General features: G+C 37.7%; 1 protein-coding gene across 1 annotated transcript in view; it reads right to left on the minus strand.

Moving 5' to 3' along the window:
• The window catches only part of LOC134542645 (zinc finger protein 16-like), a 36,328-nt gene extending 21,406 nt beyond the window's left edge, over nt 1–14,922 (minus strand). Inside the window, exons 1-4 of the mRNA XM_063387051.1 lie at nt 14,597–14,922; nt 11,892–12,081; nt 2,860–2,929; nt 1,101–1,246 (exon numbers count right to left, since the gene is read on the minus strand). Coding sequence (XP_063243121.1) covers nt 1,101–1,246; nt 2,860–2,929; nt 11,892–12,081; nt 14,597–14,667 — 477 coding nt within the window. The 5' untranslated portion in view covers nt 14,668–14,922. The remainder of the gene's footprint in view (nt 1–1,100; nt 1,247–2,859; nt 2,930–11,891; nt 12,082–14,596) is intronic.
• Between the last annotated feature and the right edge of the window lie 4,481 nt (nt 14,923–19,403).

Raw genomic sequence — 19,403 nt, forward strand, 5'->3', positions numbered from 1 at the left:
ATATTGTGTGTATGTTTTAAAGTTGCCACAAAATTATTTTTGTATGACTACACATTTCAAATGAGGTTAAACCTCTCAGAGAATTTTATAAGTTTTATGAAATATAATTTTCCTTATCATTAGCACAAAAACTTTCTACTTTCATCTATATGCTGTGGTATATTGGTTGGAATGCAAAAGGCATAAAGCTGACATGTTCTCTGTGGTTTTTAAATTTATTTCTTTAACTAAAGTTACATTTCCTCTGCCTCAGATTTTTACACAAGGCGACATGTGACCTAGATAGTGAAATCCAATGCTGCGGTTCTCACATTCCTAAGTCAAACTAATGCTTAATATGTAAAGTGAAAAGAGTTGGTACTTCGTTGTTCACACTTCAATCTAAATTAACTTAACTTTACTTCATTTTCTTGCCACAATTTCATGAAAAGGTATAAAAATACTAAATTTTAATCACTGTTTCAGTAACATAATTTAAAACTTTTATCATTTTTTTATTATTATAAAATGCTAGATTTAAATCACTTACCTATATATATTAGGTATATACTAGATTTAAATCAATTTATATATATATACGTACATATATATAAACACACACACACACACACACCTATATAGCATTTTCAAAAAAAATGTACCTCCGATTTAAATTGAGAACCTATAGTACTACAAAGATAATCAATTTTTGTACAGCAAATGAATTATGTCACTAACTCTTAGGTAATGCCTACTGCGCTACTGTGAATTTTAATCACAGTTTTACCTATGTTTTTTAGTTAACAAACATGGAACTAAAAGAGTTTTAGATTTTTGCATTTAGATTTCTTATTTTTCTGTTAATACTTCAAAAATAACACATATTTAGTAATAAAATCCTAGGATTTTATTTATTATCAAAATTATACAGGTTACGAAATTCTTATATGTAATGATTTAACATCTTGTATTTTAGTAATTTTACAAATAAACCACCAACTAAGATCCAAAGAAAAAAAAATTGGGGGAAAATTAAAACATTAGTGTTTGTTGGCCACTTTTTTATACCTTAATATTAACACAAGGATAAGAGAGGCACACGGAGATGTGGCAGAACTCACCGTGATGGGCAGGCAGGAACTTATCTTCTCCAAAACTCGCCACTCCTCGCTCTGGCGCCCGAAGATCGGGTACAGCTTGCCGAAGCCACGCGTCGCACACACCCGGCAGTACTCCTCCAGCCCGGACGACTCAGAGAACATGTCCTCTGAACAACCATCACCAGAGACTCCGTTCATGCATGGAGGTGCAGCACAACCTCCTATTGCTGAATCCATCTCAAATATGAAACAAAAATATATCCTAAGAGCCAAAAGGTCAAACAGTATCAACTTCAAGTCTCAGCATTTAAGTTCTTGTCCACTGAAGTATTTAATAATTGTATTAACATAGTGGTCTATGAATGTATTAAAAATACAGGGTAATTATAAAGTCCGTGAAACATTTCATAAAATCGGTACAGCGAAATGGAAAAGAATATTGTAACAAATTATATACCGCGTGAAAGAACAACTCTTAAAGTTTTTTGAATGTAGCGCCAAAAAGCTATTTTAAAAAACAACTGACAGGGGCGCTAGTGCATGTAGTTGCTGAAAATGGCTGCGAACCAGGCAGAGAAAGCCTCTTGTGTGCTTGAATACGCCCGTAGCGAATCGGTAGTGAGTGTCCAAAGAGCTTTCCGTAGCAAGTTTAACAAAACACCACCAGTTTACAATAGCATAATGAAGTGGTACAAGAAATTCGAGGAAGACGGCTGTTTGTGCGACGCAAAACTGTCGGGTCGGCCAGGCGTGTCACAACAGACAGTGGATTGTGTACGGAACGTGATGGTGCGGAGTCCCAAGAAATCAACTTATCGGGCTAGTGCAGAATTGAACATCCTTCAGCCAACAGTGTGGAAAATTCTTCGTAAGCGATTAAGAGTGAAGCCGTACAAATTGCAGCTCCTGCAAGCCATCAGCCACGATGACAAATTGCTCCGACTGCAGTTCTGCATTGCCATGCAGAACCGTCTTGAAGACGATGACTTTGCAAGCAAATTAATCTTCAGTGACGAAGCCACTTTTCATCTCTCAGGAAGAGTCAACCGACACAACACACGCATATGGGGGACAGAGAATCCACATGCAACTCTTGAACACGTTCGAGATTCGCCAAAAGTTAACGTATTCTGTGCCATTTCAAACAAGACAGTTTATGGCCCCTTCTTCTTCGCTGAGAGAACTGTCACTGGTATCACCTACCTCGACATGCTGCAATTGTGGCTTATGCCACAACTTGAAGCTGATAGCAGGGACTTAATCTTCGAACAAGATGGTGCTCCACCACATTACCACAATGTGGTACGAGATTATCTGAATGAGACGTTGCCACATCGCTGGATGGGCCGTGAGGCGGCCGCTGACCAAGTGCTACTCCCGTGGCCACCACGATCACCGCACTTGACACTTTGCGATTTTTTCTTGTTAAGGATAGTGTTTATGTTCCACCTCTACCACAGAACCTTGACGCATTGAGACACTGCATCGTAACAGCTGCTCTTACCATCACTCCTGATATTCTGGGTCGGGTATGGGCAGAATTGGACTATTGATTAGATGTGTGTCGTGTGACGCAAGGTGGACACATAGAACAATTATAACTAGTGAAAAAAAAAAAACTTTCAGAGTTTTTCTTTCACGTGGTATATAATTTGTTACATAATTCTTAGCCATTTCACTGAACTGATTTTTTCGAAATGTTTCACGGACTTTATAAGTATTTACATTTGTGAAAATATTCTGTTTTCGCCTACAGCACACAGCTGACCAGTATGCTCACCGTCATTCATCTCCTCCAACTCATCGTAAGACACAAGCTGCTGGTAGTCTGCATCCGTCACCTCGGTCTCCTGATAACCAAAACATCACATCATTTCCTCCCCTCAACACTGCTAATTGATTGTGTTTAAAATATTCTTCTTCTAAACCAACCAAAAAAATTATAGGTGAATTTTTTACTTTTTTTCCTTAAATGATATTTATATTTGATTTTACAGGAGATAAAAACCCATATCTGCAAACATCTAACTATGTACTATAACACTATTAAGTGTCAAATCCGCAGAACACAAATCCCAGGCAATAAGAACACTGAGTTTAACCGTGAAACAGTGAGAACTAACAGAGGCTTGGTGTTAACACTCATATATTCACAGTTCAAAGTATTTTTCAATAACATTATCACTGAGCTTCATCAGTAAGTGCTAACTAACTGTAATTTTTATTGGAATGAGCAGTGACGCAAAACACTTGGGATAGCCGACAATATCTAAGGCCGGTATTCCGAGACACAAAAATAAGTATTTAGGTGTTGAATATGCTACAACTGTACCCTAACTGTATTCCTAGTGCACATTACCGCTACCAAAACCTTAGATGGGATATGGCCAGCCCTTATGTTTTGGGAACGGATTCTGATGTCCTATCCGTATGCTTGCTATCTGTTGCCCAAACATCTGTGCATGCGCAGAGCTCACTTTTTTGGTGATTTTGTCCAGATGCCGGACCCACGCCTGGTGCCATTATCTTGTACATATGGGGAGAAGTACCAAGCATATTGGTGTGCCAAATGAAACTTTGTGACAGCGAAACTATCCTGGAGTACATTTTATACATATTGATGGTCATAACAAGAAATAATCGCAGCTTAAAAACTACTTGAGAAAATTCGAATAACAACCTTTAACAACCACAGTTTTTTCCAGAGTAGTAAAGTGCAAGATACTTAGAAGAAATAGTGTGGTTAGCTCCAAATTCAAAACCCAACAGCTAGGAATTTTTATTTAACTTTCTATAAAATGTATTATTGCATTATGTAAAATAATTTTAATATTATTTGTTTGAGTAATTGCTGTAGTATCTTCTAATATTTATCTTCCATTCATATAAGGTACGCCTATGGCCCTTATTTTTTACTTAATATTAAAATAAAACACATAAAAACAATGTAATTTATATTATGTATATATATATAAATAAATAATTAATATATATTAACAATTAATTAAAATAAATAAATAATACTGGTTTGCCATGAAATATTTTTCAGTTACAAAAACTGTGTTATCAAAAATGTTGATAAGAATTTTAAAAAAAGACTATTCGTCAGGTGTAAAACAGATACGCTGATTTTTGTTGTCTTCCAATACTCTCATGTAAACATAATAAACAAATGTGTAGACACACGTAAAGTAGCGTGCTTGTCCACAATGTCAACTGTTTATAGCCTCACGAAGGGCATGTTTACTGAAACGGCAGCCTTACTGGGATTCGGTTTGGAAACGTTCTGGAATATAGCCCGCGAGTTAGGTTATGGTTGTGTCCCAACATGGCACTGCTAATTCGCTACCTTACCGGGATGTCTAGGAACACCGCTGAACGCGTGCAAGACGGCAAGGTGGAGCGAACAGTAGCTAATACATGGACCAGAAGTCTTGAGGGATATCAGGGCCGAGGTGAGAAGCATGAGGGATAAGCAGGATGGTAAGGAGAGGATGGGGAAGGAATTGGGATGTAGCAATCACCCTTCTTGCACTATACCAGCTCAAAAGAATTTTACTGTAAAGCGTAAAGGCAGTGGAGCCTACAACAAAGGGGAGGAAAAGTAAACAAAATGATTCATAGTATACATTAGAAAGTAATCAATAACAATGTAAGTAAAAAATTTTTAAAAAAATTAAACAAAAAGGTTAATTCAATTACATAATGATTTTTTAATTGTTTTCAGGGGTATTATAAGCAAACAGGTCTGGTACTAATCTACGACATCAATTATTTGAATAACTTTGGTCCTAGTATGTATCTATTGCAATCAAACATTAGCAATACAGTGAAACCTCGTTAATATTATCCCGCTTATTACGAATGACTCGTTAATATTACCTATTACTATTTCCCCGTGAAATATGCCCATTAAACACAATGAAGATTTGTTTGGTTAATACGAAATTCTCGTTATTATGTATAGCGAACAATAACAATTCCCGTCCGTATAAACAAACAGTCATGTTTACCGTTTAATACGAACCAAAGATTACCACAAAGATACGGCCCCGCCTGAGTGTCCGAAGTGTGTTTTTAACTCTATGTTTTCAAAATCACTCGTTCGTGTGTTCGATATGTTCAGAAATCACTCGCGTTTGTACAATATTCGATATATCGAACTTCACGTGGGATGGTATTTACGTTCGATTTTGTACTTCCTTTGTATACATGAATCTGTGCCGGACCAATAAAAACAAAATATATGTTATGCCTAACGTGTTTAATATTTGTGTACGTTGTAAAGGCTAGCCTACAAATGATTTAGCACAGAAAATAGCACACGCACTCGCACAGGGCACACGCACAGCACAGAACTTCAACCTACAATTAAATAACACACGCACAGAGAAATCGGAAGTTTATACAAAATATTTACGAAAATTAAAGGAAGTGCAGCGAAGGAAAAATTGTGTACATGTATTGGTAGCCCTGTCAGAGGAAAACAGCTGATATATGTGTTTATTTGTGTTGCGCGCGCTATGTGAGATGAATGGAAAGGAAAAGAGTTTGGTTTAAGGTAGCAAAAATCACAATTTCCCTCCAGGTCTCTGAACAATCGTACACTTCTAACCTTAAACAGAGTATTCTTCGAAAGGGTACCATGTTACAGACCTTTACATTGTATGGCATGTTTACGTATTTAACACTTTTTTCTGCACAGAAACTTTCTATCTGTAGTTATAAAATGCTATAAAAATCGTAACTATATAACTAAAAAATGTAAACAACACTAAATGAAAATATGTCATTTTGGCGCCATTAAGGTAAACTGGCATAAAAATAATGTGAAACACAATTAAAATATATGACGCCTTGCAAGGTAATTCTATTCATTTACAGAATACTTACAGTTGATATGAACTCGTTCGCACAAGGCATCAACGATCGCCTGCCACGCATTTTTCTTGGCTTCTTCATTTTTGAACCCTGCCAGGGTTTTATCAAATAAAATTGGGGTAAATATGTAGAGTAGCAAAAAAAAAATGCGAAAAAAAATGTTAAAAATCAGAAAATACTTTTATTATATGCTCTTTCACTTCCTCTTTTCATTAAACCCGGCGGAGATAAGAAATTCCAAATACTTTAGGAGATATCGAATTTTTTTAATTTTCATAGTTAGGCGATATTTGTTAAAAAAAAAATTAAAAATTCCGAAAATACTTTTATTCTATGCTCTTTAACTTCCTCTTTTCATTAAAGCCGGCGGAGATAAGAAATTCCAAATACTTTAGGAGATATTGAATTTTTTTAATTTTCATCACAATACCTGTGTATTCATGCGGCGTTCATTATTGTTTATTGTTTACGAGTATGAAATTTTTTTTTCCTTGCGGCGTTCACCATTGTTTACCTGCCTCTAACTTAGGTGAGTTTTTAAAGTTTCAAATTATTTGTTATTTGGATATTGTTGCGCAAGTAATACATTTAAAAAAAAATTATGTGAGTTCCTACTGTTCATCCTTTGTCCCGGTTTGTTTTGATTTGATTTGATTTGATTTTTTATTTCATTCAATAGACCATACAATGGTATAGAATATGTCAAAAAAAATTACAAATAAACATAAATACAAACACACAAACAGGTACAAGAACAGTATTAAAAGCATTACAAATAAAATAATATAATATAACAGCTGCTCTTCCATGAATAAGCACCTATTGTATATTATATATAAAATAAATTATATATAAAATAAGTCATACATAAAAAAAATTACGAAGCTACCTCCTGTTCATAATCGTCTATATTATAAAAAGCCTTATGTGCTAAATAAAGAAATAATTCCTTTTTAAATAAATTATATTGGTCCATATTTTTTAGAACTGATGGTAATTTATTGAATAATCTAATACCAAGGTCAGGTCAGTTACATTATAAATACTTTAAAACTAAACAATCATTACAATTAATTCATATTATTTTTAATGTCCGCTTAGTTTGAAAGTATTTATAATGTAACTGACCTGACCTAATCGACCATTTTAATTAATTAGGCATTCACGAACACACGGCAAAATAAAAAAATGCCACGTTGAAATGATAGTACAGGTCTTGTATTGCAAAATAAAAACGGCGATATCTCCTAAATTATTTGGAATTTCTTATCTTCGCCGGGTTTAATGAAAAGAGGAAGTAAAAGAGCATATTATAAAAATATTTTCGGATTTTTAACATTTTTTTCCCGCAAATTCCGCTACACTACATATTTACCAAAATTGGTTTGCTTTCAACCAGGCAAACTAAACTTATGTCGAAATTAGTCTCTTCATTCATGTTGTAATTGAAGGAGACTATTTAACTTCCCGCGCATAATATCAAAACAATAATGTACAAGTCTAGTCAAATTACGTACGCATTTAACATTTACAATTGCGCATGACCTCGGTGGTAACCGAGTTTTCATTGGTCAGCGAGCAGCGCACAGCGCACACGCACAGAGAATATTAAAAGTTGGTCAACTTTCTGTGCGTCGATCCTGTGCTATTTTCCCGTGCGTATGCTGTGCTCGAGTGTAGGTGGCGCAATTCAAAAACTTCGTTTCTATTTTCTGTGCGTGTGCTATTTTCTGTGCTAAATCATTTGTAGGCTAGCCTTAATGAAAGTTTAAGTGAATTATCTCGTGAGAATTTTATTAAACTTTAGAATTTGTACGTACACACATAAAAATGGAGGCAAAACGTAAACGCAAGGAAATTGCATTGAAGACGAAAATTAAGATAATAAATTCAGTTCGTCAGGGTGAAAAAACGAAAACAGAACTTTCTGAAGAGTTTGGTATTTCAAAATCAACCTTAAGTACAATTCTAAAGCAAGCAGATAAAATAGAAGAAGCGGTCAGGAAAGGTAGTAATCAAACTAAGAAAAGGATGCGCGTCGGTAAACATTCCGAATTAGAGGCCAAACTGCTGGAGTGGTTTCATCAAATGCGCGCCGCCAGAGTTCCAATTTCCGGGCCTATTATCCAAGAAAAGGCTGATCAGCTGGCACTGCAACTCAGAATTGACGATTTCCATTGCAGCAACGGATGGCTTCAACGCTTCAAAGATAGGCATAATTTGGCCACAAAATCCATTTGTGGCGAATCTGCAGCTGTCGACCAAACAGCAACGAGTGACTGGCTTCAGTCAGTACAGTCCATCGTAAGTAAATTTGCACCACAAGATGTGTTTAATATGGATGAAACAGGGCTTTTTTACAATCTGTTGCCCAATAAAACTCTAACCGTAAAAGGTGAAAACTGCCATGGCGGTAAACACAGTAAAGTTCGTCTTACAGTTTTACTATGTTGTAATCAAGATGGCAGTACTAAACTTCGACCCTTGGTTATTGGCAAGTCTGCCAAGCCAAGATGTTTCAAAGATGTTGCAGCAAAAAACCTGCCAGTAGATTACGAGGCAAACAGTAAGGCTTGGGTCACCACAAAAATTTTCCAGTTGTGGTTGTTAAAATTGGACAGGAAAATGGCGACTCTAAATCGCAAAATTTTGTTATTGTTGGACAACTGTGCTGCACATACTGCTCATGGTATGAAGTTGGAAAACATTACCTTACTCTTCTTGCTACCAAATACAACAAGTGTGACACAACCACTCGACCAAGGTATAATACAGTGCTTCAAAAGAAACTACAGACAGCGCTTGGTGAAATACCTTATCAGGCAGTGTGAAAAAGGAAAGACTGAGCTTCCTAGATGGTCAGTTTTGGATGCTATCCGCAGTATAGCCATGTCGTGGGACAGCATCAGCCAAAAGACAATTGTGCATTGCTTTGCAAAAAGTGGTTTTGGCCAGCAAACTGTTGAAGAACCTGACTGTGATCAACCTTTAGAGGATTGGCAAGAGTTAAAAGAACATGTGCAAGTTGATAATGACTTCAATGAGTTTGTTCATATTGATGACAGTGTGTACACCAGTGCAAGATTAACTGCAGAAGATCTTGTTGGTTCACGAGGATTACAGGAAACACCAACGGCTGACGCTGTACAGTCACTTTGTGAGGGTGGTACAAGTCAGGATAATGATGGTGATGATGACAATGGTGAGGAAGTGCATAAACTTCCAAGCAAAAGTGACACAATCAGTGCTTTGCGTACACTGGAAAATGTACTTGCTGCAAGTGATGTGCCAATTGACTTGATTGCAGGATTTGAGAAGATATGTTCTGCTGTAAATGATATTTACAGAGATAAGTGTGTCCAGAAAAAAATTAATGATTTTTTTAAACCTATGTAAATATATCTTGCATACTTTGCATAAGAATTGCTATACACTCAACAGCAATTAACTGTACGGTAAATGTTAATCATTTTTGTCAAAACTTTGGAAGCAAATTAAATAAGAATACATACATACGTATATGTATACTAATTATCAGTCTGTTATAGTATATTTTATTAAAACTATTAAAATTGCTTCTAAGTGTATTTTGTTAGTGTGCATGTCAATATCTGGCTTCTATTACAATAATAATATTCCACATTTTTAGTGCTCTGACATGTAGGAATTCAATATTTCTTATCGAGTTCTTATTCTACCTATTGGCTCAAGAACCTCATTAATATGAACCTCGTTATTACAAACTGAAATATTTTACTCCCCTTCAGGTTTGTATTAATGAGGTTTCACTGTATTGAATAGATACTTGAAATATTACAAATTACAACTAAGCAGTTGCTAGTGTGTGTGCAGTCAGATACTAATGGAGTACGTAACATGAGATTTGAGCCCACACGTTTACACAGAGGAAACCTGGAGAATCAAGTTAAAGTCTTCTTGTACGTAATGTTATAAAAAAGTAAAGGGTGAATGTGGCTGAAACCAAGGGAAGTTGCATGCAATGAAACAACGGTTACACTTCTGTTAGTGTAACTTATTTAAACAAACTGACAAAAAAAACTTTTTTATGTTGATAGACTTTTTTTAAAGATACACAGAAATTTAATTACGATGAAAGGTGTTTTCATAAAATTTTATGTGTAACCGAGCCGAGCTGAGCCAAAAAGGACCATATAATTGACGTCAGCCGGGGCTTCGCCCCACGAGCCTGATCATCCTCCGTTCCCTTTCCCAACACCTTTCCTACCCGGCATTTGTGTCGTAACGTACGTAGCCGTGTGCGATTCAAACTGCGCGCCACGAACTACAGCAAGAGGGCGCTTAGCTGCAGTGCGCCGCACCCCTAAATATGTTAATTAATATTGTAACCCTTTTTCTTTCCGTCCCAAAACAGTGTAACGATGATTATGCATGTATGTGTTTTTAATTAATAACTTCATGATCTGTTGTTATTTTTATAAGTCCAAGCACGAACACGGACGCTCCCTAGCGGGCGACGGAGGAACTAGCATGAAACTCATTTGAACCCTGTTTTATGTTTATAAGTAATTATTACAGGCGGTCTGGACATGGAAGTAATCTAATAATTATTGTAAAATTAGTTATGTATCTTCTAAGAGTAACCCGGGGCACGCTACAGCAAAGTTGTAACGGTAATTGTGTTCGGCGCGAAGGGCGCCATGTTGCCACCCACAAGCCATGAGCTCATCCCAGTCTCCTTCTACAGCCGGCGAGAGCGGACGTCTCTGCAGACACCCCGAGGACATCACCGTTAGTTCACCGAGTAGTAATTCTGTAACTTAATTTATTCAAATCGCTTTCTTTTTCATCCTCGGGGCCTCTCTCGGTCGGAGAGACTGCTTAAGTAATAATTATTCACTCCTCGGAGTTTTTATCTCATCGGCGTATTAAGTAACGGCTTGAGGCGGCCACGTGCGTGGTTCGCCTCCTCACCTAATCTGATTCGTGCCTCAGGCATTTTGCAGTTGTATCAGTGAAGGAGCGTGTAAGGACGTATACCGTGAGTAGAATAAAAACCAATTAACTGTGTTACGTGTTTTTGTGTTCGGGGGGCCACGTGGGTTCCTAACCTGGCCAGCGGCGTGTGGGACGCCGTGAGAGCCCACTGCGGATTAGAAGCGTGCCCGACGCTGAGAGCGGGCTTAGGTAGGGACATGAGCTGCGTGTAACATCTGGAGGGCTAATATCTTGCCGCACACGGGCCACGTAACGCCCTGGGTTAGAGTCTTCAGCCGGGTCCACGTGCCCACTCACGTGGTGGCGCCCATTAATTCCTTCCGATATTCACACCTCAACACCGGAACGCCCTCATAATATTCCAACTACTGTTTGGTTATGTCTGTCCATTACCAGCAACTATTGTGCACAGAACTAGAGAGTGCAGCTTGCAAGACTTCTGTTCTGCACTATACAAACCACTAATTCTATCAAGTATTTCCGTTCTTAAGTACCTTCCCCTAAATAGTTTTGTTTCATTACTAAACAGTAGAAGCCATAGTGAATGGTAAAAAGATTGTAACTTGTTGAAACTGGTAACAACAATAATAAGGAGTGTATAAACACAGTTAACAGTTCAAAGATTAACATATTAACACTACATGCCAGAAATCAAAGCCAACCTTTTTACACCAATAAGGAGTATTGCAGCTACCAAAATTTGCAAATCTTTGTATGTTGTTTAGTTAGTGATTACTATAATGCTGCTATTTTATAATTTTAATTCCCAATGTTTAAAAAAATAAAACTTGCAGATTCTTGAATAAATTTAATAAAAAAAATTTCTCCATTATTTAAAGTTAAAGTCACATGGTGGAGGCAAGAGGACATCAGTGAAGCTCTGGCAATCACTGCCACCAACACCTCGCATGCTCAACACATTCACACTCCACTAGGAACGAGACGAGGTGTGACCTGGAGGGCGGCGGGGGCAGGGCGCGGCACGGCGTCCGGGCGCAGGGCGCGGGGTCGGTCCGGGCCCGGCACGAAGCTCTCCGCCGCGAAGTGGTCGCTGCACAGCTGGCTCTCGGGGCGCGGCCGCCAGCCCGGCCGGTCCACCGCTCGCTCCCAGCGCTCCAGGAGGGTCGCGTCGTGGTGCGGGAACCTGCCCACACAAGTCCGGAGTGCCGACCAATCCAGCACTGCCTGTGCTTCCAGTTCGCTCAGAGTTGCTTTCCACTGGCTGCTAGTTCTACTGTTTTACAGCAGCTTACATTTCGCATAAGAAATATGAATCACGGATGCAACATGACATCAAAGACTTTTTCAAACAGTAGCACTCATCTTTCTACAGAGCAATTCATTACAACTTGTTTTAAATACTAACGTTCGTTAATCCAGCAACATCGGTGACCCGGCAAGGTCAGGAATCCCGAACATGCCGGGTTTAAGACCGTCCGCTGTACCATGCTCAGTCACTAATATTTCTCTAGACCCGATTCCTTTGTACAGAAACCCAGGTATTAAATATTAGCTCTGATGCGAAAACATAAACCCAATTCAATAATGGTTATTTGTCAGAAATAATCACTTAAAAGCTTAATTTCTAACAGTTGTATTACCACTATCAGAACTATGTCACCCTCTTACAGCCCCTTGCAGCACTGATCTTCAGCTGTTACTCTTTTTTAACAGACATAAAACTTATTTTAGGTGTGTTATTTATAATATGACCAAAAGGAAAGGTCCTATTCAAATGTTTGATAATGTGAACTGTGTGGCCACTACTTTTAAGAACTACCTAGTTAAACAATGCAGTAGCTTTGTGAACCAATACAGGACACGCATATTGCATCAGAGGCATTATGACTGACACAGACCTTGTAGTAGGTTAATGTTGATTTATCTTACTTCCAGAAACAGAAGATAAGCAAATGCTCCACATCAATAAAAGAATGAACTGAAACTTTGCTTGAGCAGTTTAAACACAACTGAAAGCAAATTTTGTTTATTAATGCATTAACTGGATATCATACAAATGATAGTGTAACATGGCTGAAACATGTATTAAATAATTTCATATAAGTGGGGAAAACATTGTCATGACATTGTACAGTATATTAAGAAAATAATACATGACTAAAGCTAGATACTGTAGATTAACAAATTTAAACAAAAAGTCTGCTATTATATAACATTTGGGCTTGGAAAAAATGTTTCCAAAACCTAAAACATGTTACTAACTCTAAGTTCATAGATGGATAGAAGATGCTTTCAGCCTCTAAGCAGAAGCAATTTAAAGGAATTAAAGAAATTAAACAAATTGCAAAACTCATAATCAGTAAAAGTAAATTTATCCTGACTAAAACTTTACATCTTGTATCATGCATGTGATTATTTGGCTCAGTTCAATATTTTTCACTTATGTTATTGTTCAGTGCATTATATTCTACAGATTAAATTTAGAATGACCCAGTATTTGCCCTGTATCTGTGTATACTCAGAATACATAAACAAACTGTTTATGCACTATGGAACTAGTTGAACATGTTGTCCGTACCACTCAACTATCAGAAGAACAAAACGTTGCCTGGCATTTTACATACTGTTGGTTTGATTCACTTTAAATTTTGTATCATGAAATGATTGATGATTATAGGAACTAAACAAACTTAAAGTAGATATTGTTGAAGCTGGTTACTTTTTGTAATGTAAACCAATTTTTTTTGTTTTAAATATTATCTAGTTTCTTATGTCTTACTATTAAACATGGTATTTTTTTGTATATATATTCTGTAAATGATTCCATGAAAAATTGATTTGTTTCTAGCCTCTACAGAATCTAATAAATAAAATCATTAAATAATGATACAATCAAAACTGATTTTAATAACAATGTACAGTAAACTTTCTCAGATTCATAATTGTAGTGTCCTTGCACTATTATAACATGGGTTAAAGTAGAAATAAGTATATCTGTAGTTGTGAACAGCTGTGTTAAAACATTAGTTCTGTTGATGGTGATGATGATGGTTACCCAACTTATAGACGTAGAGCTCCAGATAGTGGGGGAAACTGAAATTAATATACACAATAGGTGGGTTGTTCCTTATAGTCCAGATGGTCACAGTTGTGCTAAGCAAAGAGACACAATGAATAGCGGCAGCAGCAGTGTGAAAACATAGGAATGTAATGTAAGCTATAAACTGGTATTTTTCACAAACCAATAGGAATTAGGAAATCATCTCTTCCTCGTAAATTTAGTGATGTGTGTACTGTGTGAAAACCATGTCATCCGATATTTCTTTTTCCGTTATAAAAAGCCCCTATATCCGAGTATGACACAGATTTAGAGTAATTTATTGGGAAATTGTATTTCCAGAGGAAAATATTTCCAAACAATGTACTTAAGTTCGTAAATGGTTTTCGTCAGGTTTTCTCACCAGTTCACTCTGAAATTGGTTGAGGTAACAATATATTTTTAAAAATTTATCATTTTAAATCGTACTTAATATCTGTTTAACAAGCAACGGCATTTAAAATATTTTAAATAACCATTTTCCCACCTCTTCGAACGATAAACATTTCCTCTGTGGCAAAGAGGTAGGACATTGAAAATATGTACATAAAATATTATTTTAGACGTGCCTTCTTACAACTGCACGAATAAAAATACTCACTTAAATAACGAAACATTCCGGCTATCTTCTTCCGAAGATTTACATCCTTTGGCCACACAATTTTTTCGCATTTCAAGAATAATTTTGCAGCGAGGTAACAATTCCAACACGGAGAACACTTTCAAGCATTAGAGAAATACTCCTATCTTCTTCTTAGCTCACAAGGATGTCGATGGTTTCATATCAAAATACTCGACGCAATTATTGGAACCAAACTTCTGTTTCATGATTTAAAATAATTTTTAAATTGCTATACAGAACAAGAAATGAACACATTCTGAATAAACAATGGGAAAACATCGTAATCACAATCAAGCTAACTTTTTGACTATGTTACCACACTCAGCCAGAGAAAAAAAAAAGTATTTCTGATAATTGCGCTATAATTTAAAAAAATAGTAGAATAGGGATGTATATGTACAATTAATAAATGTTAAATATATCGTCTCACAAGCAAAAAGTAATTATTGCTTCAATTTGTTTAAAAAATAAACGTTTGTGGCAAAAAAAAATACTTTCGAAATAAGTTGTGAAAATACACCAAGTTGTTGCAAGAAAACCATAAAAATTTAATTACAACATAGCACCGCACACTAATTGAAAAGGTTTCGGACGTTAAAATTGCAATCCCTTCTACAATTGTCTATGCCTCCAACTAAAAAGTTATATAAAAAATTAGCAAAATATCAGTAAAAAGAGTAGGCTGCTGTAGGAGAAGCAATGTAGCCTATGGCTACAACCATAGACTCGTATTTCTGTTGGTGTTAAAAATAATGTAAATTAAGAAAAATAATTATTGGAATTTAATATTATTAATATTTATATTTGAAAATTCCTGCCTGTTCCAAAAAAATAATTTAAAAAAATTGGTTGTCTGTAAAGTCGGTTTACGGACGATAGTTTAACATGACGTCATAACAAAACATTGATGAAATTATTTATTTAGAAGAAAAGGAAATATCGTATTCGGCCTGAGACTGAGCCGTAATTGGTTTTTGCAACCAAACCATTTAGGCATTAAAAATATATTCTTTGAGGAAGAAATATTTTTTTTTTTAATTTGTCTATCTTTTGTATGATAAAATCTACCTCTGCATACTTTCATAAATAATATTGAATCATTTTGACGCCCACCGCCGGTGCTCCCTCTGGTCCGCAAAGGTCGTTATGCCACAGCAACACTGGCTCCGAAGTGCGACGAACACGCCCGAGCGCGATCTTCACAAAGTGTAAGAAAGTGCACCGCAACGAACGCCGCGACGACGACAGCGCCCGGCCGGGTGTGGCAATGCGCCTAATTAAACACTTGATTATTTTGTAATTAAAACAACCAAATTAATAACAATTTAAAAGAAGGGTTCATGTAAGGGTAATTATGTCTAATTGTCTTATAAGCATATGTTGTGTAATTTGTTTCTAAGTCCAAAACTGGTCAGGTCGGTTTTCCCGCGTTCCACGCGTTTAGGCGCGAGGCCGCCGGGCGGTCTCGCGCTCAGTCTTGAACTCGGGCTCCCAGGGGTCGGACGCTCCGCGAACGTCGGGCCAGCACTTCTAGTTTTCTCTTCAACATTTCAGCAATAGTGTAAGTTTCTACAAACCTTCATTTAGCTCGGCGCCGACCCCACTTAAGTCGCACGATACTTCGTGCGACACTTAAATTAATATTTAATTCCCGTTAGGGATTTTGTTTTAACGTAATACGTAAGGCCATGTCCAGTTTAAGGACCGCGTAATATTGGCACGCAGTTTTAGGCTCCAGTAGCCAATTAATTGTTATCATCGAGAATCTTGTGAAAGATTCAATAACTTTCATATTGTAACTTTCTTCATGCTTTAGTGTAATTGGTAACGTGTGTTTTAAGTGACTATCTTGCCACGCATTGAGACTTTACGCGTACGTCGCTCACTGACGTGATTGCATAACTTTTCGAGTCTTTAGTTTTGTCGCAGGCTAGACTGCAAACCACCCTAATCACAGGGACTCCGCTATTCGTTAACTTTGCTGTATAATTTGTTGCATCCGCAACTCCGTGACTGTATGTCAAATCTTACTCAGAGACACGTAGCCACAGCTTCAACCCGTCGATCCACTTTGCAATCTATCCTGGTCGCGCATATTATTCGCCGGCGTTTACGTGTGTCACAGCGGTACGACAACGGACGCGGCCAGTAAAAGGACCATCCAGTGTATCGACGTTGAATAAAGTGCAGTGTTCTGATAATCTGTTCATTAATTATTTTCAAGGCATCCTGGGTGGCCTAAACAGCCCGGGTAATTTCTGAACGTAATTTCCAAACTCCGAGACGCACTCCTGCCTGCAGCCACGAGGCCGAACCCCCGTTAAAAACCCTGAGATATTTCACATTATTAATAATAAATTTAAAAGCTAAAGACAGTCAGCGGGAGTGGCGTCAATTTTTATTGAATAATTTACTATTTTGTATGGATGCAAGGAAGGAGTGAAATTAAATCTACAATTTAAATAATAAATTTACTTTTATTTTGCATTCATTAATTCAAATATATTTATTACCTTTGAAATGTTACGTGCGCCGTATTTATTTTTCTAAGTAAAAAAAAAATTCACAGCTGCCGGGATTCGAATCAACAACCTCTGGATTGGAAGTCAACCATGCTAACTGCACGGCCACGAGGTCATATTGAAAAAATTGTTTCAGATGTTATAAATTAATAATATTCTATGCACAATATTTGTTTGAATTTCTTTTAACTAGCATATTCTCTGTTGGACTCGAAATATTTACAAGCTCGTGGGCTCAAAACTATAATACGGTGTGTGATTTAGTTTATCAAATAATAACTCATGACAAATAATTACCAATGTCAAACTAAAGCGTGAAAAGTATCATACCAGCAATAAATATTTAGTTACACAGCTAAACAATACTCATACAACACTGTTTAAATATTCTGATTTACACTAGTAATTAAAATAATACGTACTTGTAAGAACGCCATTTCCTTGCGAATATACTCCCGTGGCGCGGTACACAACAATAACCTCGAACCCCGCTATGTTGTCGTCTGTCCCAAGCTGTGTGTGGCGACATGCGCAGGCGTGATACAACCGGTGCGACCCGCCTATCCCTGCAGCATGGTGGTGTGAAAACTGAGCAGTACGCCGCCACGTGCCGGCCGAGTTCTCTGTACCGTCCACAACATACCAGAGAGATGCCACGCATGCGTAAACAGGACATATCTGTAGTGGGACATCCGTAGTGGGACATCTGTAGTGGGACAATTTTTCGTGCGTGCAGCCAGCGTTCATCGATTTATTAGACGTTGTCACGTCAAAAAACAAATACACCTAACCCTCACTTAGTACAACTAATTCGTTCCTAAAAATTCTTATGCTCTTCAAAATTGTGTATTCTGAAGCATGAGATTCCATAAATAGCAACGCTAATTTATTTAATGTGTTCTAAAAATTGTGTAGAAAATATACTTTACATAATATCAATGTGTTGAATAATATTCAACTATAAATATAGTCACACCATTTATCTTTATATGACTCTCATCGCACTTTGTATGACAAATACGACACCACATAACAGGAAATACGTGGTTATGTACTTTATCGTCAGTCGGCTCGCTGACTTTCCCACCAGAGCTTGACCTTCAACTCATATCGCGTACCTGTAGTCCTGGATATCCCCCCTGTGATGCTGGTTGCTTCTTATTCTCAGGAGGGGTTCAGGCCTCATGGTGGGGGAAATTATCACTATCCGTACTACAATGATGGTTCGACAGATTAAGTGTAAATATTTATTGGGCCCTTCACACAATCTATTTACATGGGCGATCCGCGGCACAACACCCGTCCCTCCGCGGAGTGAGGCTCGGCAGCACGTGTTTAGGGTGAGCAGGCACCGAGTGCGGGCTGCCCCCCGTGGTCTCGTGTGCGTACGTTGACGATCCCTAGATGATCCCCTTTTAAAAGATGACAGTGAAACAGGCGAATTTAAGTGTCGGCACCTGAAGCACAAGGGTGCAGCCAGGGGGGGGGGGGTGTTAGGGGTTCAACCCCCCCCCCCCCCCCCCTTAGGACCCAATCTTTAATTAATTTCTTATTCATCACTCAAACAAATTTCATATTAAAATTAATATGAATTAATTTTTACCATTACAATATTTACATTTAAGTACCGAAAAGTGCTAAAATAGCACTTTTTTACGCTTTAATACGAGGGGCATGCTTCTTTACACTCCCCATTCACAAATCCTGGCTACACCACTGCTGAGGCATAGAGCCCGCCTCTTTATGGTAAAAACGTGTCCGCTGATACGCGCAATGTCTGGTCACGAGCGAGAACCTGATATACAATAAAACTATTTACAATGGCTACTCGTAGTGTCACACACGTGGTCGCGAAATACTCAACAGACTCGATCTCACCCATCGTTGCTCTGTGACACTGGCCCCCGTGTGCATCCTGCTCGCCCAGCCACCAGATTACTACTGCCATCACCCGTCGTTGCCCTGCGACTATCGTCTCTACACATGTCTGTCTCGGCCGGTCGCCAGACTCCGACTACTCCCTAGAGGTGGGTCGAAAAGTATCAACCTGATACATTTGCACTGATACGCGCCTGTATCAGGAACGGCAAACGAGTACACTTGAAAAGTATCAAGTACTTTAGTATCAGTTCAGAATTCGCCTGGAACAACGCCACGGCCAATGTGCGCAGAACCCGATTGCAGATGACGGTCACTTGGGCGGAGCTTGTGAAAGGGGAGGGAGCAGGAACGACAAATAAGGGATAAAGAAGGAAAATAAAGTA

Source organism: Bacillus rossius (genome assembly GCF_032445375.1).
Source record: "Bacillus rossius redtenbacheri isolate Brsri chromosome 9 unlocalized genomic scaffold, Brsri_v3 Brsri_v3_scf9_1, whole genome shotgun sequence".
Classification (NCBI taxonomy): domain Eukaryota; kingdom Metazoa; phylum Arthropoda; class Insecta; order Phasmatodea; family Bacillidae; genus Bacillus; species Bacillus rossius.